General features: G+C 39.4%; 1 protein-coding gene across 7 annotated transcripts in view; it reads left to right on the forward strand.

The window, feature by feature from the left end:
- The window catches only part of PPFIA2 (PTPRF interacting protein alpha 2), a 308,070-nt gene that overhangs the window by 240,441 nt on the left and 46,721 nt on the right, over positions 1-20,908 (forward strand). For all 7 annotated transcript variants that reach the window (XM_042469734.1, XM_042469738.1, XM_042469737.1 and 4 more), the window contains 5 exons: positions 2,310-2,393; positions 4,341-4,472; positions 5,938-6,000; positions 9,190-9,281; positions 19,970-20,105. In XM_042469734.1, the coding sequence (XP_042325668.1) occupies positions 2,310-2,393; positions 4,341-4,472; positions 5,938-6,000; positions 9,190-9,281; positions 19,970-20,105 (507 nt within the window). The remainder of the gene's footprint in view (positions 1-2,309; positions 2,394-4,340; positions 4,473-5,937; positions 6,001-9,189; positions 9,282-19,969; positions 20,106-20,908) is intronic.

Consider the following 20,908-nt stretch of genomic DNA (forward strand, 5'->3'; position numbering starts at 1 on the left):
CCCTGTGGAGTTTGGGTTTACTGCCTGTGATTGTTAAAATATTCGGCAAGTACCTTGTAGGCCATAGAACAAGCTCCCCCAATCTAGCATTTTCCAGATGTGTTGGGCTGCAACATTCACAAAAGAAAGTGGAGACATTGTGAAGTCGAAGGCTTTCATGGCTGGCATCCTTAATTTTTTGTGGGTTTTTCGGGCTACAGGGCCATGTTCTAGGAGAGTTTTTCCTGATGTTTTGCCAGCATCTGTGTCTGGTATCTTCAGAGAAATGAAACGTCAGGAAAAAACTGACAAAACATCAGGAAAAAATTCTAGAACATGGCGTCATAGCCTGCAAAACCCATAAAAAACTAAAATGGAGACATGTTCCAAGATGCTCAAGAGATGGTGATTTTATTAATAAAAAACCCAGGGCTTTTTTATCCAATTAAAAAAAAATTCTGAGCTTCTTGAGGCATGTCTCCAGTTGGATACCATTGGGAGCTCCCCAGTCTCTGCTTCCCTTGGACTACAACTTCTACTATCCCCAGCCAACTTGGCCAAGAAATTTGGAGAGTGGCATATTGGGAAAGGCTGATCTAATATATGGGTGACAGACTAGATATGTTTTGATTGGGCTTTAAAATGGTTTCAAACAAATTTAGTTAGTTTCCCCCCCCCTCTCAGTTTAAATGGGCAGACTAAAATTCTCATGTTATTCAGGGCTGATTTACATAAGAACTTGACAGAGTAGAGTAATGAGGCCCATGTTCAGGGATGTAGCTATTTGGGGGGGGGGGGGTTTGAGGGCATTGCCATCCCATAAGAATTACCCCCCCCCTTTGCATGTAATTTTCCTTCAGTCCCCAAATTTCCAGCACTGCAGTAACTTAAAAGTACAGTTGAGCATATAGAGATACAATTTTGGCACCCTAAGAAGAGGAGAGATCAAGTTACCAAGGAAATGTGAAAATAGAAAATATGAGTTCTAAGTGTGAACAGTTTTCAGTGTCTCCCTCTCTGGGATGCTAGAAATGTGAGGACTGAAGGAACATTTCATTGGAAGCAGTATTCTTCTCTCCCTCCCCCCATAACTACATCCCTGATCATGGTAAATGTAGAATCCACTATGATATATCTGTCTGATTGCTTCTTTGCATAGATTGTGGTTCATCCTGTCACAAGATTAAAGACTAATGTGGCCATTGTATAGTAGCCATTGCACAGACTACAGTCTTTCTCATTATAAGCTGGAAGAGTTGTGGTTAATGCCCCTTAGGTGGTTTGCTTTTGTGCCTGTACAGGAACCTAACATGGCATGGATCTTTAATTGACTAACCCCTTTGATTTAGTGTATTTTGTAACATTATACACAATGTGTTCATTATTATAAGATTGCAGGATTGACATTTTTAAAAACAAAACACATTCTGGCACTGGCTTCTCAAAATGAGACTTTGATGCTGAGTTTTCCAAAATTCTAATTGGATCTTATATTTCCCATGATTGATTTTAATATCCCTCTATAGAGGAAGAGTGATTTCTCATCAGCCAGCCATCACTAACCTGGAATTTCCATATTTAGGTTGTTAGCTTTTTTAGCATTCCATGTTTTTAGTTCATCTGCATCAACTGCCTCATGTCACCCTCTTGTAAGTGTGGTTTATTCTACATAAAATTTTGTCAGTTAAAGTATTAAATTTGCAATCATTTTTCTTTTGAACATTCTGTGCTGTGTTCTGTTCAGTGTTAGTGTCTTTAGTTCTGATTTTTCAATTTTGTCCCTCTCCTTTTCCTTGACTTGTTAGTCTGATCCAACCTCTTCTACCTCATCTGATGATTATCAATATGTTATGGAAGCTAAACTCCAAGAAATGATCTCCATACGTAGGAAGGTAGTCCTACTGGACTTTACTTTCTATTGCTAAATAGAATCCATCTAATTTTGTTTCATAATTTTAAGAACTCTTTCTTTTAATTTATGTATTTATTTTATTGATAATCAACCATTGTGCAGTTCAGTGCTTAAAGAGCTTACAATTTTATGATGGCAGGTTTGTGTTCAAACCATGCACAGTTTGCATGTTACATTTGGCTGATTTCATTGCTCATAAATATCTCCAACATTTTGCTGGATGCTTGGATGTAACAGGCCTTTGTAGCTGACACATTTCAAGCAATGCTGTTCAGCTGCCTGTTTGAATAAAATTTATTTTCAGAAACTAAGTTTGCAGTTAGTAGTAGCTTGCTTTATGTTTTCTTTGAAAAGAAACTTGAATTTGGACTCGCAAAGTTCTACAGGTTTCAAACCAACATATATTTTGTTTTAATAGGCAGAAGAAAGACATGGGAACATCGAAGAACGCATGAGGCATTTGGAGGCTCAGTTGGAAGAAAAGAATCAGGAACTCCAAAGAGTATGTGCATGCACATAATTTATTGTATAGTTTTCCTATGGTAGGATCTAATTTTTTATATCATTTAATGCAGAGTAATGTAGAAATAACATTTACCTGTAGATCACAATTGTATGAAAAAGTTCTGGATCACAAATGCACTGGTTCACATCAGGGATGTGTACAGCTGCAGCTGAAAATACTGAGCCCATCCCAAATCCCCCTCCCATGTTAGAAAAAATGGCATAAATAACCTGTCACTTCCAAGTAGCATTATTTATAGGCTCATTTGAAGTCAATGTGGGCAAGCAGGTTTTAGATCTGAAGCTGCCTTTTTAAAAAGTGAAACTGACTTTGTTTTTACTTTGCATTTTGAAGAATGGGTACATGTAGCCAACCAAAGTCTGCAAGAGAGCAAATAACCCTGGTCCCTTCTGCTTTACAATAAACACATATGTAAAACTGGCAGTAGACCTGGCCTTGCCAGCTTAGACAGCTGGTACCAATCAGCCAGTAATAAAAATTTTATTACATTTTAATGAGAAATTGCCATAGAAAAAAAATGGGTTGAAGCATGCAGAGTGAAGTATACAGTGTTCAAAAATTTAATCCACAGCTTCTGTAAAATGCAGGATTTAATTTACTCTGTGAAACCTGTGGTTCGATTTGACAAATTTTGAATTCCTTTTTCTAAGAGCAGTTTCAAGTGCTAAGTCTCAACTGTTTTGTAGCCAAAATTGGGCTACTTAAGAACAAAGAGGTATCATCATGCTTGCTTAAACCACAACGTTTTCAAAACTACAAAAAAAAAAAAAAAAAAAGCCCTACAAACAGTCCATAAAGATTATGCAGAGAACTGAGTGAACTCTGGAATGAGCAAAGCTTGGAAAAGCTACTTTTTAAGCCTATAACTCCCAGGATACTGTGGTCATTCTGGCTGGAGGGTCATAGGGCAGAAAAAAAATAAAATTTCCTAGCTCTGCAGTAGTAGCTGTTATGTGCAAGAGAATGCTACATATCTAATTGGGGGGAAGTGGAAAACTTTGATGTATGGAGTATCTTGGAAAAGGATGTGGTTAGCATGTAAACCTGAACAGGTGCCATAGTACTGGGGATTTCCAGATGGAGTAAATGTTGTTGATAGCTGTCGTATTTGCAGCTGTAGTTCTTGGGGGAGGGAGTGGGGTAAATAACCAGACAACCTTTATGTTGTCCTGGACTGCACATTAGCAGTGTCTGGCAACAGCAGCAACACTTTATTCCCTATCAATTCTGGGATAATCAGAAGAACAACGACAAAACCCCATGGGACTTGTGTGGTTCAGAATACAGTTCACTCTGTGTTCCTTGGCCACTGCTACTGTGTAGGAGGAGAAAGAGATGTGACTGGTATCAAGGGCATTCCAGTTTACATAAAGGATTTTAGACTACTATTCCTTTAAAAAAAGAGGATATGCTCATATCAAGTCTCATAGCACAGTGAGCCAATAGTGAGCAGAAGCATTGAAGAGATCTGAATGATGATTGGCCATGTTGGCTATGACGTCAAACAGCTTCCTTCATCCTCTCCACCTCTACCACCTTTTACAAGGATCATATAAAGCTAGAGAAGTTGTGAGTGGATGTGGAACCAGTGCTAAGTGGCAAAAAGTGAGGAGTTCTGGTGTGAGAGCTCCTGCTTGATTGCAGTAATACTCGAACAACTCATTGTTCTAAACACTTGATTTAGTATAGTAACATCTTTTACTTGAAAACTGAGATAACATGTCCAGAAGCTCAATGGGGTGTCCATATGCATGTGTAATGGCTGTAAATGTGAAAAATATATGTTTGTCAACTATCAAATTTCTGCATTTTATTCTCCAGCCGTGTTTGTTTTCCTGCATACTATTGTATTGTGGTATCAGCAACATCTATCTTTGGCTAATATTTTAGTTAATTGGGGGACTGCCCATTTTGTTTCTGAAGGCCAGGCAACGAGAAAAAATGAATGAAGAGCACAACAAGAGATTATCAGATACAGTAGACAGACTTTTGACAGAATCTAATGAGCGCCTACAGCTACACCTAAAAGAGAGAATGGCAGCACTGGAAGAAAAAGTAAGTTAACATTAGCAGAACAAATACTTTACAAGCTTACTATTGCACTTACATTGATTTTGGTTTATGGTTTCTCCGGTACTGATCTATTAACTTTACTTTTAAGCACCATGCACTTTAACATATCAATGTTAGGAATAAATTAATAAAAGACTGCTACCAGGAGACCTATTTGTTTGAAATGTTAAATATTTGTTATTCCTATTACATGAGGAAAAGTGGAAAATGTAGCAAGCTGGAGCATGTCCGGATGAGGGTGACCAAAATGGTGAAAGCTCTGGAAACCATGCCATATGAGAAGAGACTTAGGGAGCTGGGTATATTTAGCCTGGAGAAGATTTAAATGTTTGAAAAGATGTAATGTTGAGGATGGAGCAAGCCTGTTTCCTACAGCTCCAGAGTTTAGGACACGGAGCAATGGATGCAAACTACAGGAAAAGAGATTCCACCTAAATATTAGGAGGAACTTCTTGATAGTAAGAGCTGTTGAACAGTGGAACACACTCCTTCAAAGAGTGGTGGAGTCTCCTTCCTTGGAGGTTTTTAAACAAAAGCCGGATGGCCATCAGTCAGGAGTGCCTTGATTGTGTATTTCTGCATTGCAGAGGATTAGACTGGATGGCCCTTGAGGTTTCTTTCAACTATATGAGTCTATGATTAAATAATTAGAGCTTGACCTACTGTCCCAACAGATTCTCTTCTTCTCCTTCTGTCTTCCCTCATGCACAACTGGAGAGCAGCAGAGAGGGATGGTGTCAGACTGTTAGACTCCCAGTATGACACTATTGATGGGGCAATGTCCATAGCCAGTCTTCCCATTGGTACTGGTGCTGCCCCAGCATCTTGGCCAATAAAACTCCAGTGGTCTCTGATGCAGTGGCAGGAATCTGCTGCCACCAACCACCATTCACACAGGCTCAGCATGTTTATCACAACCACGCTGTGTCTTATGGATATGAAAACGCTACTTAAGCTTGGCTGTTTTGTGACTGGGTAATTGCTATGTTAGATTCCTCAGGATAAAATTCCCAATGAGCACATGGTGCTAAGGTTGGCAGGGATACTGAATGTGAGAGTGGAAGTGGGTGACTGATAAAATGGACCATCCTGATGATGAGAACTTCTTGAGTGATGTCTAACTATGGTAACTTCCAATGCCAGCCCTGATTATAGATGTCCAACAAGATGTTCAGCAAGATATCAGCTCTTTTTTTTTTAAAAAAAAAAAAAATTAATTGTTGTCATAGATTTTAACATATAAATGTTAGGAATAAATTAATAAAAGACTATTACCATCAGATGTATTTATTTAAATGTTAAATATTTATTATTCCATGAGGAATAACTACATGAGGAAAAGTGGAAAATGTAATTGACCTGCTTTAGGTTTCTTTGCTTACCTTGACATCAGAGGAATAATTTTTACTGTCTCTTACTTTACCTTTTACTCCCTTCTCTTTTCTAGAATGTTTTGATACAAGAATCAGAAAACTTTAGAAAAACCCTGGAAGAATCATTACATGATAAGGTATTCTTTTAAAATCTGTAGGGAAGCTTCATACAAATAATCAAGTGTAGGCTCCACTTCTATGCACATTTCTCTGAGAGTTAATTGTGTCACATCCTCCAAACATTTCAGTTGTTGAGGCTGCATCCTATGGAATCCTGGGATTTGCAGCTTGGGGAGACACTAGAGCACTTTGTCAGGGAATTTAAATACCCCACAAAATTACAAATCCCAAGATTCCATAAAGTGGCAGTTACAATGGTATCAAAGTGCTATAGTTGTTGAGTGTGAAAGAGACAACCAGTAGAATTTATTCTGAAGCAAATGTATAAATGATTGAGGGCTCTTCATCCCAAAGATAAGCATTGACTGATTCATACATTTGAATTGATTGAGAGTTCTTAGGCCTTTGCAACATGAATTTTCTCTGGACTACTGCATCCTAATGCAGCTATCCCCTTCTGCACTCTTGGCAGTTTTTTTTCCCATGTGATGTTTAGTTATAGGTGGTTGGTAGTAAACAACTGTTCCTCTTCCAGATCTAAGTCATGACCTTTCAGCTCCACATGTAAAAGACTCTGACAGCTATACTAAAATAATTTAAAATTGCCCTTTACCGCTCAACACAATTTAACCCTTTTATCTATGGTTTTGAAAACCAGTCAAATTCATCATAAGCATTTCTAACAAATGTCATTTTTCCTATCCTTTAAACATTTTATTGCCTTAAAGCCAGTAGAAAACATAAAATTGAACTAGCTACTTTATACATTAATAGAAAATAATTTGCTGGGTATATCAAATGAAGTGGATGCAGAGAGAATGTATGGGGGGGGATGTGGCTGAACCCTGAGACCAGAGGCAAAATAAGTGTTAATATGTGTTTTCAGAACTCGGCAAGAAGGCAACAAACTGTAGACAAATATATATTTTATTTTAGTTGTCATTTTGTTACTAAAAAAAGGAAATTTTAAAAGAAGGAGTGAATAAAGTTAGACAACAGACAGTGACTCAGAAGTTTATCATTATGTGGCTTATTTATTAAAGTAATTTACAAAACACATCATCTTCCAAAAATGATACCTGAAGCAATGTGCATCCTTCCAATTATACTTATCCCAACATTTATGTCTCTTCTTCTCCTTGTCAGAAAATGACTGCCTCAACTTATACATTGTTACAGAATCTAGCAAAAATATCTTTACGGTTCTTGAATCCAGAGTTATTTTGCCAATGAAGGAGGACTTCTTAATTCTCCCAGTTTACCATTCCTGCTAAAGCCCTCCCTCCATTCCTCATCACATGTTGTTCTAGTACATCTTCAGGAATAAGCAAGATATAATGGAAGAGACTTAGGCCGAAAACAGACAGCGGTAAAGGGGTGGTTTAATGCTGTCCCTTTGAGTGCTGGGTTGAGGCCATGGAAATCGCATGTCACATCCTCAACCCAGAATTTTCCTGGTGCAAAACGAGGCAGCAGAAAGCTGCTCCTTTTTGCCCTGGGAAAAAAGTGGTTTTGCCACTGCGGCGGCAGTTTTTCAGTGTGTGTAAACAATGTGCAACCAAAACATTGTGAATCCATCACACATGTGGTCAGCCATGCTGCTTCCTGGGGGCATGCTGCTATCTGAACCCCACTCCCCCACGTTGCTGGGAAGCTGGCTTTATTTGCCAGTCTTTTTTGCCCCATGGAAAAATCATGAATGTATTTCTGCTCTTCTGTCTCTTCATCCAGCCAACTGAATGTACATAAATAGTTAGTATTTGTTATTTTATCATAACAGAAAAGTAAGCTCATTCAGCTGCACAGACCAATTTGTTTATGGTGGGAATGTCCTTTGTCCTTGATCCTTATTATTGTCTCTAACCCAGTGATGTCCGAACTCTGGCCCTCCATGTGTTTTGGACTTCAGCTCCCAGAAGCTTCTGCTATCTTGGATAATGGTCTGGGATTCTGGAAGCTGAAGTCCAAAACACCTGGAGGGCCAGAGTTTGGACATCACTGCTCTAACCCATTCTAAAAAGTTACTGTATATACTCATGTATGAGTCTAGAAATTTTAGTCAAAAATTGACCCAAAAATGAGTCGATTTATCCATGGGTCAATGTAAGTACTCTCATAAAAACTGTACCTTAACTCTCATAAAAATAGAAACCATCTGCTGGTAAAACACAAGAATAGAATCTCTCCTGGAAGCACTGACCTCCATCTAGTCTTTCTTCCACCCATCCTTCAATGTGAACACAGTTATGCCTCCTGCAATTTTGTTAGTTATTTGGCATTGTCTTCCTTTGCTTCATCCTTTAGATCCTTTCTTACATGACCCTAATTCTTACTTTCAACTTATCCATGGATCATATTAAAATCCATAATTTTGGCCTGCAAACCTGCTCTCAACTTATACATGAGGTAGACTTATAGTCGAGTATATAAGGTAGTAAGAACTAAATTTAAGTGCTTAAAATGAAGAAAATATGTAAAATTGAAAAACCAGACAATCTAATTACTTATATCTGGAATCACCAGAATCAGCTGTGCAGTTAGTTTAACTGAGAAATAAATACTTTCCTCTGGTGTTTCATTAATAATGTATTTCCAGTATTGTAAAGACTGTTGGGTTCTACTTTGGGAGAAAGGCAGGATAAAATAAAATAAAATATTTTCTTAGACTGTGTAACTTTTAGACTAATTATTTGTTGACAGACATTTGTTGTCAGAGTATAGTCTGCGTCAGATAGTTCCCAGTGGAATAATGTTTATCGGTGAACTTTATTTATTTTTACTTACAGTATTTATACCCTGCCCTTCAGCCCTAAAAACTCTCAGAGCAGCTTGCAATTATTATTATTTTTAATTAGATGGTTCCCTGCCCTCAGGCTTACAATCTAAAAAAAAACATGACGGAAAAGGAGAAGGGAATGGTGATGGGGAAGGGGATGAGGTCCAGCAGTTCTTCTCTCCCTCTGATGCCTGGACCAAGGCAGATAGACTGGAGGAAGGGCTCTGCTTCTTAATCTAGGCCAGGCCTGATGGAGCTGGGCCTGCATCTCTCCTTTCGTGATTGGATAGCACCAGATGGATTTATATTATGACTTAATAATTTTGTGAAAAGTATAACTTTGTTTTTATTTTATTTTTTGTCAATAGCTTGAGTAGGATAGATATATAGTCAAATGATCTGGACGGATAATTTTTTTTTTAATTTTCAGGAAAGGTTGGCAGATGAAATAGACAAGCTAAGAATTGAATTGGATCAGATGAAAATAAGGACAGGTTCTTTAATTGATTCCACATTGTCAAGGTAAGATATTAAACTGTTTATATTTTCTCAAACATACAGTGGGCCCTCTCCATACATGGGGATCCATTCTGGATCCCTCTGTGTATGGGTAAAAATGCATAAGCTCAAATTCCATTAGCTGCAATGGGGGAGCACTTCCACATTCAGCTCAGTGCGTCTGCCATTCATTGCCCGGCGACTTAACCTTCCATGTAAGGTTAAAGCTGCGTATGGTGCACCCATGTATGGCACGAGCAGGCTGTACTATACTTTAATAATAATATAGTTCTCCTTCCATATTCACGGGGGTTAGGGGAACAGCAAGCAATAGCAAGTACATTTCCATACCGCTTATCAATGCAGTTAAGCACTCCCTAAGCGATTTACAAAGTATAAGCTAATTGCCCCCAACAATCTGGGTACTCATTTTAGCAACCTCGGAAGGATGCAAGCCTGAGTCAAGCTTGAGCCCTTTCGCTGTTACTGAACTCACAAACCTATGGTTTCTGAGTGAGTGGCTGCAGTACAGACATTTAACCACTGCACCACCAGGGCTCTTGAGACCCCCACAAATATGGAAAAATCACAAATAACTCCACCCCCCACTCAGAAGCTAGTTAAAAGGAAGGCTGAGTGGGGGAGGAGGATCAGGGGTGCACACTACTTTTTTCCCCATCCTCCTGTCCCTTTAATTGGTTCCCTGCCCCTTCTTCTCCCGGTCCTTTCCCTGGGCAGCCCAAGGAGAGTATCAAGGAGGAGAAGGCAAGAAGTGCCTTGGCCCCTTCAAAACCTCCCCCCCCCCCAACCATTTCCTTGGACATTCCAAGGAGGGAATGGGAAGGAGAAGGCAAGAGGTGCCTTTGCCCCTTTGAGACTCTTCTCCTCCCTGATCCTTTCCTTGGGCTGTTCAGGGAGAGATCGAGCAGGAGAAGGGAAGAGGAATGCCCGCATTAGCAGCCTTGACCTCACAAATAATCAAAACTGTGAGTCTCGAGACCATGAATATGAAGGGCCGACTGTATGTTGAAATCATGAGGTTGCATCTCTTGTTAGTTCCAGTGAGACTAGACCCACTGAAATGAATGAGATTCTTACCTAAATCCCATTGATAGCAATAGCTCTACTCAAACTAGGATTAAATTGGATTTAGGTCTCTGTTCAGAGTTCACCTCCAGACTAGGTTGCTGATTTTCTTTGAAATGGGCAAGCCTTGGATTACAGTTATTCAATGTATGGTCCATGATAATGGATCAAACATGTTGCCTTTTATAACTAAGAACCCTATATTTTTTTCATGTATCCCTAGCACAGTATATTACTATTTCGTCCAAAGAGCAGCCAGGAAAATTGATAAGTCAGTCTTTTTCTAGACCATATCGCTGTTGCATGTATACTCATTCTTTGTAGTAATCTGTACATTTTATCTAAATCTGCACTAAATTTCATCAGAACATTTGGGAAGTGCAAAAGAAAATGACTGACTAAGCTGCTTATCACACTAGTCACTTACGTTGGGCCTTTCCATATGGAAACCATTTCTCCTGCACGCAAATAGCAGCACAATGGCAATGCAATTTTTTGTACCATCACTGCATTTGTGCTTCATTAGGGCTAGTTTCTGTGTTTGCTTTCTTGCAATTGAAATACAGCAGCATGATTTACAAATCATTTGCTCCAGCTCCATAGTGTTACATAATAACACCATTACAGAACCACTCCCATCTCCAACAAGATTTATTTATTTATTTATTTCTAAAAATGAAAAAGTAAAATTTAAAAAACAATTCAAATCATCTATATAAAACAATATAAGTTAACATAAAAACATAGAAATGACTGAGGGGATGAACACACACCACACCAATTCCACCATCTTTTCTATGCTTTTCCTTGCAAACCAACATTTGCTTGGTTTTGCTTTTGTCTATTTCTTTTTTAAACTTTTGTATATTTACTCTTTAATTATTTACTTATTTTATTTATTTAAACTGTTTCTGTATTGCCTCCCAGCCCACAAGGACTCCCAAGACAATGAATAAATGAAAACTAATTAAAACAATACAAAGATAAAAGCATTTTTAAAAATATTTTTTTAAAAAATGCTTAAAAATCTCCTGAAAGAATCCCCAAAACAATCCTAGAATCCAGGTTTGAAATGGTAGAAACAGCAATTTCAGACACAGAATGCCATGTGGGACACTGAATATTAAAACAAAACATGTGGGAGAATGGAAAACTAATATACAGTGGCTCTCTTGGGAAATCCAGTTTTCTCCCAGCCCAACCAGCAGAAGTAGTGTTTAGTTTCCCTGCTGGGAATCCCCAGTGAATCTCCAAAAGAAGAGCAATAAAACCACATCCATACTGTACTTAGTAGGCTCCTAACAATTGCAGTGAAGCAGAGCGAGACATTCGCACCGGGGTTACTAATCCATAGTAGGACACCGGATCATTAACAAATTATTTCAAATGAGGGAGGGTTTTCTTTCCAAACAACGCAACAGCGGTGCACCATAGTATAGCACTGAGAGATTCCTTGATTTCTGTTTTCTGCTTGTTTTCTGTTGCTCCAGAGAATAGGATCCATAGCAATGGATTCAAACTAGAGGAAAAGAGATTCTAGCTCAACATCAGGAAGAACATCCATATAGTAGGAGCTGTTTCACAATGCAACACACTCCCTGGTGGAGTCTCCTTTTTTGGAGTTTTTAAAATAAAGACTGGATGGCCATCTGTCGGCAGTGCTTTGATTGTTATTCCTGAATCACAGGGTGTTGGATTAGATGGCCCTTGTGGTCTCTTCCAGCTCTACGAGTCTATTATTCTATGACATTATGTGATCAGCCTCAGGCAAAAAATGGGGCTAACACAGTGTAATCACTCTGTAACAATGGTGTGTCATTCTTATTTAAGTTTCAATCTACACAATAATCTTTCTGGGATGGATCAGATCAGTGCATCATGACATTTACCAAGATCCAGTTCCAAAAGTATCACCAGGCAGGGGCAAAATAGGTTTAGGAATTGTTGTCCAGATCTAGTGCTAAGCAAATTGGGTGAAAAATCTCTGATATGCAACAGATACAGAAACAAATATAAAGTCTTCTCTGAAGATGCCAGCCACAGATGCTGGCAAAACATTGGGAACAAACTGTTTTACAACATAGCCACATAGCCCCCCCCCCCCAAAATCACAAAAAACTATAAAGTATTTATGCTGCATTTGATGTTGCTCTCCCCACTGTAGAATTCCCAAAGTTTGCAGGAATACCTGATGTCCTGGCTGATGTTGAGAAGAGTTTACCCCTCAACAATTTTGTAGCAGTTACGAGATTACTAAATTGCTACACATCAGTCTTTTTAGACCCCTTTACTTTGAAGTCTTATTCATAGAACATTTTTGGAAGTTGTGTACCTAGCTACAATTTTGTAAATTCTGCACTTAGATCCTACTTTGTTTTCAGCTGAACCATTACCATTTAAAAGAACCATTAAGGAGAGCTACAGGAAAGTGCATGTTTTATTTCTTAAAAGATATATGAAAGGTTTCTTTGAAAAGCTGTCACAGCCTGTGTCTTGTGCTACTTTGAAGATTTGCAGTCAGGAGGAATGGAAAACGTCTAAATTAATGTTGACACATTATCTGTGTTCTGTTACTTTCTATGAATATCAGTATGCAAATCTCAGTGAGCAAATCTCTGACCTCAGGACAGTGACTCCTGAACAACAACAACAACAACAACAACAACAACAAACTTCAAAGGAAGATTAGTCAGACAAACAGCTAATTGGAATATATCCACAAACTCCAGTTCATCAAAAATGGATTGAACAGAGACATTGGTTTCCTGGCTTGTTGTTTTTGTGTCCTCCAAGTCATTCTGACTTATGGTGACCCTAGGATGAACCTATCATAGAGTTTTCTTGGCAATTTCTTCAGAGGGGGGTTTCCTTTACCATCCTCTGAGGCTGAGAGAGTGTGACTTGCCGAAGGTCACCTGGTAGTTTTTTATGCTCGAACTGGCAATCAAATCCTGGTCTCCAGAGTCATAATCAAACACTCAAACCACTGCAACATGCTCAAACTCCAATCTATCAATAGTGGACTGAACAGAAACATTGTCTTCCTGGCACACTACACATATTACAACACTGGTTAATGCCCCAGACTCATGAGTACCTTCTTTGCCATATCTTCTATCTGGTTCCCAGCCTACACACACTAGAGTCGGTTGGCCTTCCATTTACATGGGGGGTTAGGAGAACAAGATCACCATGAATATGGAAAAACAGGAATACCCCCCCCATTGAAGCCAGTTAAAGGGATGGGTGGACAGGGGAAGAGAAGCAGGTGTGTGCAGTCCTCTTCTTCCCTTTAACTGGCTCCCTGCCCTTTCCCCAGTGAGATAGCTGTCTTTTCTGGGCACCTATTCCAACAGGAATGGGGCAGGGGGGATCAACCTGCCTCTCCCTAATCCTGATGGAATAGCTACCTGGGAAATGCAGCTACCCCACCGGGAAAGGGGCAGGGGGGATTGATCCTCCTCTCCCTTTCCCCAGTGTACTCCATCAGGAAAGGAACAGGAGGGGATCGATCCTCCTCCTTCTTTTCCTGGTGGGATAGTTGCCTTGGGAAGGCAGCTGTCCCACGGTGAAAGGCACAGGTTGGGGCACATAGCCTTCCTGGCTGCTCCCTCCCTTCAAGGCTTTTTTCCTTCCAAGGGGATAAGCCCAAGATGGAGGAGGAGAAGGCATGCATGAGCATGCAGCCTTGACCTCAGAAATAATCAAAACCACAAGTGTCAAAGCCATGAATGTGGAGGGCTGAGCGTACATTGCAAAATTCTCTCCACTATTGATAGGGACATCACCTTAGGCAACATCTTTCCTCTTGCCTTTGTCCCTCTGGGACCATCCTTGAAACTGAATTTATCACTTCATCTCCATACCCACAGGTTTTGCATTTCTATAGCTATCCATACAGTCTGATTATGAAAGTCCTTCCTGGACACCAGTTCAATCCCTGCATCTGCAAAATAGACCAAATATAGAAAGTCCTATGCTATAAAGCTTTTTGCTGAGTTAGGGTCTGAACAGACAGGCCAAAATAAAGCTGCTTTGGGCCACTTTGGAGGTAAGCTGTTTAAATCACACATACATCTTAAGAGGCCAGAAGCTGCTCCTTAGGACTGGAGCATAGCTTTAGTGTGGCTTCCAGCCTCTTAGGACACATGCATCATTGAAACAGCACACTTCCGAAGTGGCCCAAAGCAGCTTTATTTTGGCCTCTCTGTTCGGGCCCTTAATCTCAAAGCTGCTACAAGATCCCTTTGCATACTGATATTCCGGAATAACCAAACTATGTCTCTTGAATCCTTTGAATAGTATTTTTATTTCAGATTTTTTTTTCCTTTTGAACCTATGGGTTCAAAATAAAGCTATGGTCCAGTCCTTAGGACTGGAGCGTGGCTTTGGCATGGCTTCTGGCCTCTTAGGACACATGCATCATTTAAACAGCATACCTCCAAAGTGACCCGAAGCAGCTTTATTTTGGCCAGTCTGTACAGGCCCTTTATTAACTTTTTAAAAATTCCTCAGACTTCCTTTTTCAATATGGGTTTTTGAAAGATTTTTTTTCAGATTGGAAAACAGTTAATTTCTGCCCAAGGTGTGGTTTGTTGACTATATGAATAACTAGACAAAGAAGCATTGGTTAAATCCATTGGGACTAGAAGAGCATTCCAATATGCATGTGGATTTACACTGCCCCAGTCCTCCCACATGTCTAATATAATTTGGTAATGGGAGTGCACTGTTTTGTTTTGTTTTGTTCCTCTAAGAGAAGCAGTTTCAGGAGTATAAAGTTAGACTATAGTAGTATTCACAATTTCTCTCCCCCAAATCATTTCCTCTACCCTGTTGTTGTGCTTGGAGACATGTGCAAGAAAAATATTTTTCAGGACATTGATGACCAACCACAAAATAATGAGGCCAGACACAAGTCATTGAGTTAAAGAAAGACCACTTTATTTTATCTAAAACATATTTAAACTGAACCTGGAAAGAAACAACAAAAGTGGTGGGATTAATCTGATGCAGATCCAGCTGTGACCTAGGTGTCAACCTGTGACAACCTCCCCAGCCTTCCCTTGAGGGCAGGTCAACATCATGAGTTGTTCCCCAGCTGGCCATTTACTGGAAGGTAAACCAAGGTCACCCCCCCCCCCCCCCCCCCAAGTTCACAGACTTTACAGGAGAGAGCAAACAAAAAACAAAACCAGTTAGCCCTAAGGAAAGAATATTCCCCAATCTCCCAAGCCATGCAGCCTGTGAAGGATGTTTCATAGTCCAACCTTTCACCACTGAATTCTGATATCACCTCCCATAACCTGGCAATGACAGCCTACTTATAGACACAATCTGAGCCCTCTCCTTCCAATAGAAGGACAACAAGGAGGAGGGTCACTCTAGCCTACAAGGACGAGGACCATTGTAGCCTCCAACAGGTGCTCAAGCTAGGAGCAGTTACTGATAGTTTCCTATCATGTGTCAACACTCACATGTCCTGTATGTAGTATAGATAGTCCACCCAGGATGTTCTATGTGGTATCAGAGAGGACTGGGACAGTCAGAGTGGGCTTCAACAAGGAAGAAGCCATAGAATCATAACGCCTATATCTTTAAAATATATAGGTGTGTAAATTCTTATCTCTAAGAACTCCAGGTCTCTAAACACAATAGGAAATCTACCCCAGCTTTCTTTTTGATTGTCAGTTCCACAGCCCAACTGCAGGACATTTAAAAAGCAAAAAACCATTATTGATGCCATTGTGCATATTTAAATGGTATAGGGCAGTTGAAACTCTTAACATAACATGACTTTTGGTTCTCAGATTAGATCTATAGGTGTGATTGGACAGTGGAGATAGCAGGACTTGAAGAAATGTTAACTGGGTATTTGAAATCAACAGAAATTCTTTTTGTCTCATATTTATTTCCTGTTTTCTTCCAAGACACTGAGGAATGTATACATAGAATTATCATTAAAACATTTATGTGGATTTGCAAGGGCCATTAACTCTTGTGTTTAAGCTTTTAGAATTACATCTCTGAACAGCTGTTGTGTCTCTGTTGCAATTGAACAAACATGAGCTCATTACAGTTGTGAGAATGTATTATACTTTCCTAGGATCATACAGCTTGTTGGGGGGAAACTCTATTCACTGTTGTGTTACACACACACACACACACACACACACATATATATATATTTGTTTATCAGTTAACTGAGCTAAGGTTTAAACTGGACGTGTATGATAAATGAAAAAAGGGGGAATTCACAAAAAAGGAATTCAAACAAATAATGCACATGCCGGGGTAAAGTCAGGAAAGCTAAAGCACAGAATGAGCTCAGGCTTGCTTGGAGAGGTTAAGAACAATAAAAAGGGCTTTTTGCTTATGTCCGTAGTAAAAAGAAGAAGGAAATTGTAGGGCCACTGTGAAGAGAAGATGGCAAAATGCTAACAGGGGACAGAGAAAAGGCAGAACTACCCAACACCTCCTTTGCTTTAGTCTTCTCACAAAAGAAGAAGCTTGCTCAACCTGAGAAAAATGGAGCAGAGGACACAATAGGGGAAATGCAACACAGAATAAGTAAAGAGGTAGTACAGGGATATCTGGTTAATCTAAATGAATTTAAGTCTCTGGGACCAGAAGGACTACATCAATGGATATTAAAGGAACTGGCAGAAGTCATTTCAGAGCCACTGGCAAGAATCTTTAAGAACTCCCAAAGAACAGAAAAGTCCCAGCAGACTAGACGAGGGCAAACATCCCCATCTTCAAAAAGAGGAAGAAAGAGGATCCTAACAATTACTGGCCAGTTAGTCAGACATCAATACAAGGAAAGATTCTAGAGTAGATCATTAAGCAGAGAGTCTGTGAACATTTAGAAGGGAATGCCATACAGTGGTGCCTCAGGTTACGAAATTAATTCGTTCCGCGGCTAATTTCGTAACCCGAAAAGCCTTCGTAAGCCGAAAACCCATAGGCACTAATGGGGAAAAAAGCCGCGGCTCTGCCGCGGCTCCATTTAAAATAGCGCCGGAGTTTTTTCGTAACCCGAAAAAACTTTCGTAACCCGAAACAATAATTCCCTATGGGAATTTTTCGTATCCCGAAAAATTCGTAACCTGGGTATTTCGTATCCCGAGGTACCACTGTAATCACAAAAAGTCAACATGGGTTTCTGATAAACAAGTCATGCCAGACTAATCTGATCTCTTTCTCTGATAAAATTACCAGATGAAAGAAATGCTGTGTATATAGCATATTTCAAATTCAGTAAGGCTTTTGACAAACTATCTGGTAAAATATGGGCTAGACAACATAACTGCTGTTAGGTTGATTTGTAATTGGTTGACCAGCCGAACCCAAAGGGTGCTCAGCAATGGCTCCTCTACATCTTGGAGAGAAGTGACCAATGGGGTGCCACAGAGTTCTGTCCTGGTCCCAGTACTATTCAATATCTTTATCAATTACTAGGATGAATAGAGGGTATTCTTATCAAATTTATGATGATACCAAATTAGGAGGAATAGGACCAGAGGAGAGGACCAAAATTCAAAATGACCTTAATAGATTAGAAAACTGGGCCAAAACTAACTAAATGAATTTCAGCAGTGAATGTAAGATACTGCATTTAGGCAGAAAAAAATGAAATGCATAGATATAGAATGGGTGACACCTGGCTTGACAACAGTACATGTGAAAGGGATCTAGGAGTCGTAGAAGATCACAAGTTGAGCATGAGTCAAAAGTGTGATGAGGCAGCTAAAAAAGCCGAATGAAATTCTAGGCTGCATCAATAGAAGTATACTGTCTAGATCAAGGGAAGTAACAGTGTCATTCTATTCTGCTTTGGTTAAGGCTCACCTGGAATACTCTGTCCAGTTCTGGGCACCACAATTCAAAAAGCATATTGAGAAGCTGGAGCATGTCCAGAGATGGGTGCTCAAAATGGTGAAGGGTCTGGAAACCATGCCCTATGAGGGGAGACTTAGGGAGCTGGGTATGTTTAACCTGGAGAAGAGACGGTTAAATGGTGATATGATAGCCCTGTATAAAATATTTGAAGGGAGGTTATATTGAGGAGAGAGCAAGCTTGTTTTCTGCTGCTCTAGAGAATAGGACTCAGAGCAATAGATTCAAACTACAGAAAAAGAGATTCACCTCACATTAGGAAGAACTCCCTGACAATAAGAGTTCTTCGACAGTGGAACACACTCCCTCGGAGTGCAGTGAAGTCTCCTTCTTTGGAGGTTTTTAAACAGAGGCTGGATATCAATCTGTTGGGGATGTTTTGATTGTGTGTTCTTGTACATCACGGGACTTGGGCTTGATGGCCCTTGTGGTCTCTTCCAAATCTGAGTCTATGATTCTATGGTTTTATTGTGGGATTTAATGTTGACAGCTGATTTTTTTTCTGGATAATTCTTCTGAAAGGTGGGTTGTAAATAAGTTCATTTTTAAGGTTTAACTCACATTTTCTTCAAAACATTCAGGATATTCTATATTGGGAATGGAGGGATCAGTCCATTTATAGTCTTTGCCACTTTTTCTTGTGTTGATTCCTAAGCCAGTTCTATTTCCACATTCACCTGTTATTTAAAAACAGGAACATTTAGATTAAAATAGCGCAGTTTTTTTTAAAAAAAACCTATATGCCTTTTCAAATGTATTTTCTTTCAAATTATGCAGTTTGAAATGCTCCTGGGCAAGTAAATAACAGGCTTTTCAAGTGTCTGAAATATTCAGCAAGGAGACTCTTTCTCAAGCTTCTTTCTCAGTTTTCCTCCTGTCCTCAAACAGACTCACTTCCCAATATCAAACAGTGAGTGGGTGCAGGAGATCCAGGAAAGGGTAATGAAAGTCTGCAAGTCTCCAGATCATTGGCTGCTTCCCCCCGCAAACATGTGCCCCTCCTATTGACTTCTCCTTCCCTGCTGCTGGAGACATGGTCCCCACAAAGTGTCTTCAAAAACTACATAACTTTCAAAGATGTCTAGCAAGCAGGGGACACTTGATTACATTATTCATTCTCCCTTGTGGGAATGAATAATTTAACAAAGCACATCCCTAGAATATCATCATAAAATAAGCATTATTGTGCCCAGAACAGCATTGCAAAAATTCTGAGAATTGCAAAATTTGAATGATAACTATGATCCATTATGCATATTAGTCTGGGAGGTGTAGCTCCAGGCAGTTCACAATGGAATTTACAAAGATAGTCAAGCATTCATAGATTATGTGAAGGTGATCCCATTTTCATCTTCACATCATTCTTCTGCGCTATTTCTGTGAGAGGTGGAAGAGACTTTCCTCAACTTCTTGGCAAGCTTAATGACTGTTTGGGGGATTTATCCTCTCTAGTTCAATTCTTATTGTTCTATCCTCAATGCACCACACTGGTTTTCAGGACAATGTCCCTCACTTGGAGTTTTACAGATTATTCTATTTTCATGAACTTTAGTGCCCTCACAGTACTTTAGAAAATCAACCATAGAATTTTGTTTGCTTGTTCCTAGAATTAGATTAAAGGATGAAGAAGATCTGTGCATTTTGTAAACACTTAATAAATAATTTATTTTTGCAGTTATGTTTTTGAGCTCTTTTTTGCTAACTTGTGAGCTACAATTGTTTTTCAGACCCCATCTTGATTCATCGGCAGAGCTGAGGTACTCTGTGGGTTCATTAGTTGATAGTCAACCTGATTATAGATCTACTAAAGTGATAAGAAGACCTAGAAGAGGCCGCATGGGAATCCGGAGAGATGAACCAAAGGTTTATCTTTTTATTTTATTGTTCTTACTTTTATTACAGCTGCAACCATATCAATACTTACCTGGTAGGTCTGTTCAATTCACAAGGGCCTATATTTGAATATATATGCATATAATTGTTCCATATAAGCAAAAGCAGTTTCTTATTTCAGTAATTGAAACTGGTGAATTTTCTCTTTAGTATTCTGATGGGATTGAATGAATGATGACTTTCTGAAGTACAACAGTCACTCCAGGTGAAGGGCTCTAATATAGTGAGGAGGGTCCTTGGGACAGCCAAGGCCTTGGTTCATATCCCTGCTTCTTTCTGAACTATATGCCAAAGATGGACCACAGTGGTGTGTTTAGAGTTCCAGGATATTTTATAATTCTTGGAACAACATTTTTAAACATTAAAATAGTCCTCCTTTTTAAAAAAGTTGTTCTTACCTTCAACCTTCTTGGAATGATATTCAATATCCTGTTCCTGCAAAGCAAAGCATTCCTGAAATGTAAAATAATGTTGACAGACCATCATCTCTGCTATACAAAAATCCAGACATCTTAGTCTATTCAAAATATTTTAGGCCATGACATTCTCACAGCAGTTTTCCCCAACCCAGGGACATTCCAGATGTGTTGCACCACAATTTCCACCATCCCCATCCAGATGACTGTGTTGGCTCTGGCTTATTGGAGCTGTAGTCCAGTGCATCTGGATGACACTAGGCCAAGAAAAGCTGTGTTGCAGGATAAAATTGTTAACACTGTGTTTTTGTAAAAGCATGAAATGCAGGCCATTATGAATGTCATGATAAAGATGGA

The sequence above is a fragment of the Sceloporus undulatus genome, chromosome 5 (assembly GCF_019175285.1).
Source record: "Sceloporus undulatus isolate JIND9_A2432 ecotype Alabama chromosome 5, SceUnd_v1.1, whole genome shotgun sequence".
Classification (NCBI taxonomy): Eukaryota; Metazoa; Chordata; class Lepidosauria; order Squamata; family Phrynosomatidae; genus Sceloporus; species Sceloporus undulatus.